Source organism: Trichoplax adhaerens, genomic scaffold (assembly GCF_000150275.1).
Source record: "Trichoplax adhaerens TRIADscaffold_1 genomic scaffold, whole genome shotgun sequence".
Lineage (NCBI taxonomy): Eukaryota > Metazoa > Placozoa > Uniplacotomia > Trichoplacea > Trichoplacidae > Trichoplax > Trichoplax adhaerens.
This window is the reverse complement of record NW_002060943.1, coordinates 1,309,959-1,320,113: the sequence shown is the minus strand read 5'-3', so window position 1 is coordinate 1,320,113 and position 10,155 is coordinate 1,309,959. Positions and strand designations below refer to the sequence as shown.

The 10,155-nt window shown below is 33.3% G+C and overlaps 1 protein-coding gene across 1 annotated transcript; it reads left to right on the top strand.

Annotated features, from left to right (window-relative positions):
- Positions 1 to 834: 834 nt before the first annotated feature.
- TRIADDRAFT_51368 (uncharacterized protein) lies at positions 835 to 9,881 on the top strand (the record flags this gene model as incomplete). The annotated part of the gene is made up of 24 exons (XM_002108418.1): positions 835 to 1,045; positions 1,244 to 1,380; positions 1,865 to 2,248; positions 2,517 to 3,014; positions 3,117 to 3,333; positions 3,787 to 4,353; positions 4,509 to 4,772; positions 4,946 to 5,246; positions 5,402 to 5,739; positions 5,856 to 5,975; positions 6,407 to 6,526; positions 6,743 to 6,865; positions 6,964 to 7,083; positions 7,200 to 7,355; positions 7,496 to 7,605; positions 7,710 to 7,780; positions 8,115 to 8,245; positions 8,333 to 8,464; positions 8,700 to 8,822; positions 9,068 to 9,137; positions 9,255 to 9,304; positions 9,427 to 9,523; positions 9,620 to 9,666; positions 9,805 to 9,881. The coding sequence occupies 24 exons, from the start codon at positions 835 to 837 to the stop codon at positions 9,879 to 9,881; spliced, it is 4,464 nt and encodes a 1,487-aa protein (XP_002108454.1).
- Positions 9,882 to 10,155: the final 274 nt, after the last annotated feature.

Below are 10,155 nucleotides of genomic sequence, written 5' to 3'. Positions count from 1 at the left end.
TTTGTTTTCAATATGAAATGAGAATTTCAATTTATAAATTTAGAAAGAGGTGCATAATTATAATCAATCAATCGACTTTATGCTCTGATCATTAGGCATAGCTATTTGTGATTAAATAAGCGAGATGTATTGAGAGAAGCAGCTAATGATTTGGAATATAAAAGTATTCTTATAAAGCGCCCTAATCAAAGGTATTTAGCAAAACACATATTCAATCCTATTCATGGAAGAATATTGCCTTATGGTGCGCCGGATATTGGCTAGTTTAATCGTTAAAAACTCTGTGAATCAACAGAAATTCAATGGGGAAGAAATTGTCCTAAAATTGATATTAATGAGGAATGATGGTTGAAAAACGTAGGAAAATAAAGTAACTTTGGGTACTTTTAATAAGTTTTTGGAGTGATTAACTATGATATTGAAGCTTTAAAATTCATATTAGAAATAAGAAAGTTTATGAATGGGCATTTAAAGTTTTAATTAAAGTCAAAAGACGTCATCTACTTATGATAAAATGGCAGTAAGCAAATCGTAAACTAATTCCTGTAAAAGAATATGACACTATGCATTCATTACTTAAATTGATTTGAAGTGATACTACCATGTATACGATGATCAGAAATTAAATTAATATGCATATTTGCTAGGATAAATCTATGATCAATTACGTGTTTATATCTAACGAAAATGAAATATTTTTATCGCTTTTAATATTCTGCTTTAATTAAATGTTTACTGGCATTTTTATCATAATTAGCGGAAATGTCTCTCCAGATAGAATTATCCAACGATGGTTTAAATACTGTGACAAGTGATGTAAAGGGCTTTGAAACTATGGCAACCTCCAGTACTGATTCCCCTACAACAAGCATAACTACCTCGATTGAATCTATTTCTAGTATAGTGGAAGTAGTTACGCAATCATTATCACCTACTAGCATCATTATTGCAACAACTAGCTTAACTAGTTCAACTAAGATGATGTCGAGTATATCACTTCCACCGACTCAAGTTGCTACTACTCCACAACCAACCCCAGTTCGACGTAAGTCGTAGAAATAAATTGGAATAGAATTGGAATAGAATATTATTTCGATAGGCTAATGTGCTGCTTTGCAATACTTTGAATGATCAGAATTGCACGTTAAGTTTATTTCGTATATTGTAAATTAATGTCTATGACAAAATTGATATAAGTTTGGGATAGGTTAGAATTAATTGGCAATCATCTCTATCTTTTCAGAACCAAGGCTATATCCGTATGGAAAATCTCAAGGAGACGCATCGATATACAAATCGCGTTGGAGTGTTGTTCCTGGACAACGTTTCCAATTACGAACACCAATCTATTTCCTGGATCAATATTACAATAACTTTCGAGTAAGTAAAACCTGAGAATAGCTTAAGGCAGTTACGGTGAATAAAGCTAAAAAATAAATGGAATTTGCAAACGTAATATCTATAAAATGACAATTTGGTCTACATTAACATTATTACTATAATAAGAAAAATTTACAAAGCAGTTAAATATTTTTAACCTATTTCTACAAATCGATTGAGTTACCTTCTATCGAAGCGCATATTAATAGCAATTCTATTCCATATCGATGCAAGTTATAGTTCTAAAGCTTTACAATCATCATTTCTGTATAGTTTAATAATTAACTCATCATTATCATGAAATAGGTTAAGTATTAACCAAAATTTACCCTGTTTATTGCTTAAATTAATTCTGTCATAGTAACTGATACTCCATGATTAACACCTATTACCTGTTCATTTAAGCTTATCAATGCTAGGTACCATCACATTATGGATATAATCCGTTAGAATCTGAACTTGAAATTCTGATTTCATTTTACAGATTTGCTCCAATGGTTATGTTGCATTTAAATTTCAGTGGTGCACATTTTGGCCAACTCGATTTCGTACTTATTACTTTCCTCTTCTAGCTCCATTCTTTATGTCTGCAGATTACCGAGCAAAAAATGCAACAGTTTACTATCATGGCTATTATTCATTCGATAGAACATCTCAGTCTAAAGCTATGTTAGATAAAGCAACAAGAGATGTTAATGAATTTCAGCAAAGGATGAAAGCTTACGCTGCCAATCATACCCCACAACAAGTAGAAGCCGAGTTTGGTCATTTTCATACTCAAGTGCCTAACTTTGTTGCTACCAGTGTCATCGTTATTACTTGGGCAAAAATAGCACCCTATCCATATTATTATAACAGTTACGGCTTTGTAAGTTGGGCGAAGATGCTCTAAATTCCCTTATAAGTCCATTTATTAAGTATATGATGGAAACAGCTTAATTTATCCATAGCTAATATTCCTAGAAATAAAGTCGAATGATCATGTTCCACACCTTATTCCAAGCATAGTTGTAGCATTAATTATATCAAATCGTAGTCTAATTTTATAATATCAGCAGATTATTCATTCTTCGTTAGAATTGATACGGACGGCTTTAATTTATTTCTCTCTTTTCATCCTAATAAAACTATCGTAGACAAACACCTTTCAGCTCGTTCTGGTTAGTAATGGCCAAAATACGTTTACCCTGTGGAATTACGAGTACGAAGGTATGCAATGGTGGAAGATTAATTCCCGCTCACGTTATTTCTACTTCTATGGAAGGCCTCGTACAGGCTATGCGAAAGGTGCTGGCAAACCTATCCATCATGAGATCGCAGGATCTGGCAGCCGACAGCTATATTTAATTGATTCTAGAGTTGGAAATACGAATAAAACGGGCCAATGGGCATTCCGCTTGGATCCAGCCGGTGACCACATTAGCCATTCACAGAAATGTTTAGCTTGGTTCTTCAATCAGCATCCATTAAATTACTATACTTCCTTTATGCAATCACCATGTCCGTGCAGTTGGATCCAGGTGTTTTTCGATCGTCGATTTACATTTTGGGGTAGAGTTGCTCGATTTCCATGTGCACAAACTCGATTTGCAGCTCCAACCATAGGCTCGTTCTTAGGTGATCGTAGACAGCGGGTAAGTCGGTTACTTCTAATATCTGATGTTAGCCATATGATAGCCATCGATTGACTATAAATATCTTATATCCACTTCCGTAAACCTTCAATTCAAAATTAGATGCATAGAGTCTGCTGTTATTCTTTCCAACGAAATCGTTTCGGTGCTTTAGTCGAGAATTGGCCTGATGGTGGAACTTTAACTTACGCCAATAGACAGTTACGAAATATTGATCAGGATGCCTATCTGAGCTGTTGTGTAAAATCGCCATTATGCCGATTGTATTACAGTAAAAGAAGGAGTGGTAGTTGCCGAGGCTATATTCCACCTAGACGAAGTAAGCATTTCAGGGTTCCTAGTGTACCTATCCTACAATAAATGAGTTTTTAAGATTTCAACCTTTCCATTTCACATCTATAATTTAGTTTTCTATTGATAGATCTTTAAAATTTTACTATTCTAAATCACATTGAGCATGTTTTATAACTCTGGCCATGTCCGTAATAAAACGTAAAATTTTATTCAATCAGTTTTATCAACGTATTGACGTACGTTAGCTACCAGGAATGATTAAGACTTTGAAATTCTATAATATTACTGAGTTATAGCTATAATTTTATGTTTGATCGGAAAAGCATTTCCAGCCTTATAGTAACTTAGAAAATGACTTGATTGTTTTTTTAAGCCATGCGAATGACATAGTTTGAATCGGAAATTACGCCTGTTTTAAATTTTTTTGAATTCTTGAAATTGAATGAAGTTGAACTTGATTCGTATTTTTCTTGTATAGCTTGGTTTGCGGGCGATCCTCATATTAAAACTTTGGATGGAAAAACATATACGTTTAATGGATTAGGAGAATATACCTTAGTCAATGTCAACAACAATTACTTGGTTGTACAAGCGAGAACAGCTCGAGCTTTGGTTAATGGAACACAATCCGCTAGTGCAACTGTTTTCACTGCTTTTTCAGCCAAGCAAAATGGCTCCGATATTATCCAAGGCACACTTGACCTTGAAACGAATAATTTTACAATCCTTGTTAATAGTACTATGTCATTAGCCATGACTAATTTAAGCGTTAACGTATCACGTGAATACAACAATGTCGATCTTTCATTATCAAGGAATGGCAGCTTAATTGTTGCCTTTTCCTCTGGTGTTAGTTTAGAAGTTACACCATTAGTTGGTATGATTAATATCGCAGTCAACATTCCAACAGTTTATCGAGGTCAAACGCGTGGATTGTTGGGTGTATGGAATGGTAATATGGAAGATGATTTTACACGTCCTGATGATACAGTAGTAGAGATTAATTCAACAGAATCGCAAATCTTTTACCAATTTGGACAAGCATGTATGTTGATGAGTTGCTCATATTATTTCCTGTTATGTTTTAAATCTTGAAATCGAATAGAGGCATGCAGAGCATTATTTCAAACTAGAAAGTTTTATTAATACAATCGTTGACAATGGACTGCTAATATTCTTATTCTTGACCATCTATTGTAGGGCAAATTAGTCAATCTCAATCCCTATTTACCTATCCACCTGGGACTACACATGCAAATTTTACTGACTTAACATTTGTGCCTGTTTTTAGCGACAATATTACTGCACTGTTTGGTGATAACACTGCATTACTACAACAAGCTCAACAAGCATGTGGCAATGATCTTTCTTGTTTATATGATGCTAGTCAAACGTTAGATATCAAACTGGCTGTACAAGCTAAAGAAAATGTCGATAGTTTCAATTCAGCTGAAAAACAAGCAGGTAAAGAGCAAAAGTGGGAAATGAGATGAATATTGATATTGACTTATCGACGATATCATGCAATAATATGATTATCAATTTTCTTTCCAGCTTTTCTCTACTGTATCAAACTACTAACTTATCTGATAATAATTTTAATCCTATTCTAACCTCTTGTATGTTTGCTTCCATAGAAAATTTCCCACCCGATATTGTTGGACCAGCTGTTCTCAATGTCACTTTCGGCCAAACGTTAAAATTCATATTTAACGTTACTGATCGAAATCCTGATGACACTACTATAATTGATGCCCTTAAATTACCAAATAATGCGACACTTAATCAAGCAATAAATGAGTTTCAATGGACAGTAACCCAGTATACTAATTTTAGCATCCAAGTTGTAGCTAAGGATTCTAATGATGCTGTTAGTATTTATCAACCAGCACAAGTTATTATGTGCCACTGTGCTAATGGAGGCCAATGTGATTACAGGTAGCGTAACTATTTGCTATAACATTGAAATTTGTAACCGATATCAATACTTTATTGATTTTATGCAATGGGATATGGACTACACTAAAATTGGATAGAGCTCAATGGTTGCATAATGATAAATTTAAATGTTGATTACTGTACCTTTCTTTTAGCGCTGAATTCGTTGATGATGGCTTTGCATCGCAAGTTCCATGTAGGTGTCTAGAGGGTTGGACTGGTGATCATTGTACCATTGATTTCGATAGCTGTTCTGTAGCTCCATGCTTTGAAAATGTTACTTGTACCGATCATAAGGCGCCACTTTCTGGCTTTACATGCGGTAGCTGCCCATCGGGTCTTACAGGAGATGGTCGAATTTGTACTGACATAGACGAATGTGCTAATTCTACCACTCATACTTGCCAACAAATTTGTATCAATACCTTCCGCAGCTATATTTGTGATTGCCAGCCCGGATATAGATTAAACGCCAATGGAAAAGCTTGCGATGGTAGTTGCAAATAATTTTATTTTTAAGATAATGCGATATTGCATTTTTATTCCTTGATGTCATTCCTTCTATGGCTAAGCCTTCCAGGCTGATATGATATTTTTGACTGCATCTAGATATTGATGAATGTTTCAATCCAAAAACTTGCTCGCAAAATTGTCAAAATTTACCTGGTTCTTTCGAGTGTTCATGCGATCCCGGATTTACTCTCAGTAGTGACAACTCAACTTGCAATGGTATGATAAAAAAATTAAAATAATTAAAATTTACGATGGCTAATTAATTATAGCTAGAATATAGTACTATCTAGGTCATCACAACGAAAAATTAGTTTGTCTTTTAGATCCAGATCATACCATTTAGCCTATATACATAACAAGTAATCGTTTACTTATTATTCTAACTAGAAATTTTGAATCATACAAATTGAAGCTATTAAAATTTTGATGACCATATTTATGGTCTACGATATAAGTAATACAGGGTAAAACGCCTAGAATGAATAGTTTGATCGTAGTAATTCTCTATATAGTGCTATAAATTTGCATAATCTTAGATCAAATGAAACAGAAATGATTTATTGAACAATTTTTTAGCACTGTACGCGTAAGGTATATCACACTAAATGTAAATTCGTTCTTTTATATCGACCTTATTGGCAACGTAGTTACTATTCCATGCAATGGAACCAACTCATGTAGCCATATTTGTGTTCAGCGCAATGGAACTGATTATTGTGCTTGCAGGAAGGGATACGCTTTACAAAGTGATGGAAAAAGTTGTGCAGGTTAGGGAAAATTCAGAAATTTTCAAAACATCGATAATACCTATAACTTATTAAGATAGTTTACTTAGCTTCCACAATTTCTATGAGTTGCGTATTGTTGACTTCGAAATAACACTGCTAATCTATACGATTTCTTCACATTTCACTTATCAACAGATCATTAATAAACAAATTTGAAGCAGTATTAAATTGTGTTCAATATTTTATTTTGGACAGATATTAACGAATGTACAGCCAACAATAATTTATGCCAAATGATATGTAATAATACCATTGGTGGATTTCATTGTCAATGTTCAGCAGGCTACAAACTCCATCCTAATAGCAGAAATTGCACAGGTTTTTGACAGATATTACTGAATCAATTCTGGTTGAGAATGACATAGTTTCTATTCCGTTAACTTATTACTGTAACATTTCAAATTATCTGTGACTAGAAATTAATGAATGCAATATTCCTGGTACATGCCATGCTAAAGCAACGTGTCAAAATACTGTCGGTTCTTATACCTGCCAATGCAAAGCTGGATACACGGGCAATGGCAAGACTTGTACTGGTTAGTTAAATCTATTAGATTGCTAACTACAAATTCAAATCTATACATTCGTTTAAGAATTTTCTATTAAAGTAGACAGGATATATTTAGAACGTATTTGATATCCTTTATGATAGATATTAATGAATGCAGCACCGGGACGCCATGCGGCCAACTTGCCGATTGTATTAACAATGACGGAAGTTATTACTGCCAATGCAAACCTGGTCTTTATTCGCCAAATCAACAATTAGTCCTGAGCCAGTCTCTCAAAGATGGCATAACTTGCCAGCGTGAGTATAATATAATAATCTGTACAACATTGATTTATCTGCTAATATATAATAATCTATACAACAGGATTCGCCTGCTAATAATTAGAAATTACTGCTTTCTCCCTAATAAACGCTTTCCTTTTGATTATAATTATTAGGAGCCGATGCTTACCAAGTAACTGCTACCGTAAATGGCACATTTAATCCTCAATACAATGATAAAACTAGCACTGCCTATAAGAGCGCAGTAATACAATTTCAAAATGATGTGAGTTAATTATAGCTTAGATTATTAACGATTAATACCTTTTAGCTACTAAAGATTATAAGAATGATCTACAGAACATAAGAATTTATTTTGATGTACCCTAGATATTACTTCAATATCAACGGGATACTCGAACCAGCAATACTGTCAAAGCTGTAACTATTACTAATTTAAGGTAAAAATCAATTTATTTATTTATTTAATGTTTTTCTCTAACTATACAGCGACGGTATATGGTATTAGCTCATCGGTACATATTAAGATGTCCTTTCATCGCCATGAGTTAGTGGAAAAATTTTCTAAACTATTTCGTCATTCTTGCGACATTAGTCGGCTTGAGATGTATACATAAAATTATCACTTTCTTTGCCCCATTCACATTCCCTGTAGTATTCTATCTATTCTTTAAAATGATTTAGTAACTACTGATAATACGAAATTTAATTCCTAAATAACTTAAAAATTACCGATAGTAGAATATTCATTTATTGATTATAACTACTTTATAGACAAGGAAGTATCATCATTGATTTTGTCTTGACATTGCTTCAAAATTACACCTTTGGTACACCAACGTTAAAGTCTATTTTGGACACTAATCCAATCGGTGATCATTATGTACAATCTTCTGCTGTATCAGGTAACGATCTTTGTATTCAATCGTGATCATATACTTTAATATGTGCTAAAATTGTTGCATCGATTTCGATTCTAATTATCCAAATAGATTTCAATGAGTGCTCCAGCTCTCAGTATAACAATTGTACTGGAGGCCAGCAGTGTACCAACACCGTCGGTTCCTATAATTGCAGTTGCCGAGCGGGATTTACATTTAATATCGCCTCTAAGCTATGCATTGGTAAGAAATATTTATATTAGTTACAATCATTTGATTTACGATAAAGAAATCAATCCTTGATAATTCTCATCTATGATTAAATAATAACATCTGTCAAGGAAACATAAATCTGAATTTTAGTAATTTTTTCAATGTTAGAATAGAATTCGCAACTTTTCTCTTGCACTTATAAGGTCTATATTGAAAACCTGTCTTATAACTGTGTATGTCTTTTTTATTGGCTTTCTATTTTAAGATTTAAATGAATGTAGTGCTGCTGTTAAGCCATGCCATGTTAACGCTACATGCACGAATACCAATGGATCCTATACCTGCGCTTGTAACAGTCACTCTGCGGGTGATGGAAAAACTTGCACCCGTAAGTCAGCAGAAATTTTACAAACTATAATATACCAATGTTTTCTCAAATTGCAATCTAACTTAGGATAGTATAACCCTTATATATCTGTACATAAATAATTATAAATATTACTCACAAATACTATATATCTTTCTTAAGATATCTATCTATTTGTTTATGTAATTTATCCATCTATGCATAACCTTAGATATGTTGATGTAAGTTTACACTGTTATGATTAACATTTTTTCCCCGTTTTTCAGTTGTCTGTTTCGCTAATACCTGTAATAATGGAGGTACATGCTACGCTTCTAATGGTGCTGCACAATGCAAGTAAGTACACTATAGCCCTATCAGTAAAAGCTAAGATATTTCAATGGAAAATTTGAATATTTTGGTAACGGATGGAACATTAAGTATTGTAATTGAATACGTATTATTTAACTGCAGTTGTACGCAAGGTGTCTCGGGAAATCGCTGTCAAAATTTGCCTACTAGTGGTGAGTTTAATATGTTGGTCTAAACAGTTACCACGTACAAATAATTATTCTATATTAACGCATGATATTGCGATAGATTATCATCTAATTGCTGGTATTAACGTTTTTCATCTGTATTTTAGTGGGAACAATCGTTGGAATAGCTGTGGGATCTGTTGTTGGTGTATTAGTCATTGTAGCGATAGCAGTTTTTGTGTACAAACATAACCAAAAGAAGACGTAAGAAATAAAATCAAAAAATTGTTGTTGTAATTTTATGTAGACTATATTTGAATCCTATCCTGACTCACTTTAATTTTCGTATCACAACGACAGCTTAAGAAGTGTAACGCCAGAACAGAATTTGCTTCCCCGAGCTAAAGGTAGATAGCAATATTAGCAACTAAACTGTGCTCTATGCAATTTTCACGTAGTCGGCTGCTATCGCTGGTATGGTGATATTAAAAGTTATAAAGATATTATCTTTTTATTAAAATTCGTTATTAACTATTTTACTATAGCAGAGACTCCAGTAGCCTTCGAAAATCAACATGGACAACAGGAGGTAACAGACAATATCTATGTAGTTTTATTATAAGGATAAGGTAATCAGCTAATATCAATAAAAAATGATCAAGTACTAAATGTGTAATCTGTTTACATCTATAGGGGATATTCTAGACAGGTTAAGAAGTTTCTAATCCAGAAATCTTACTTGATTAGAAAAGCTACAGTACTTAGAACTCTTCTTAATAGCTAGTCTTTAATTGTTAATTTGTTAACAAATCGATTCTTAAATCGATAATTATTTAGTATGATAATTCAGGATTAGATATCAAGCTTGAATATCGAAATAGAAATCGAATCACGGC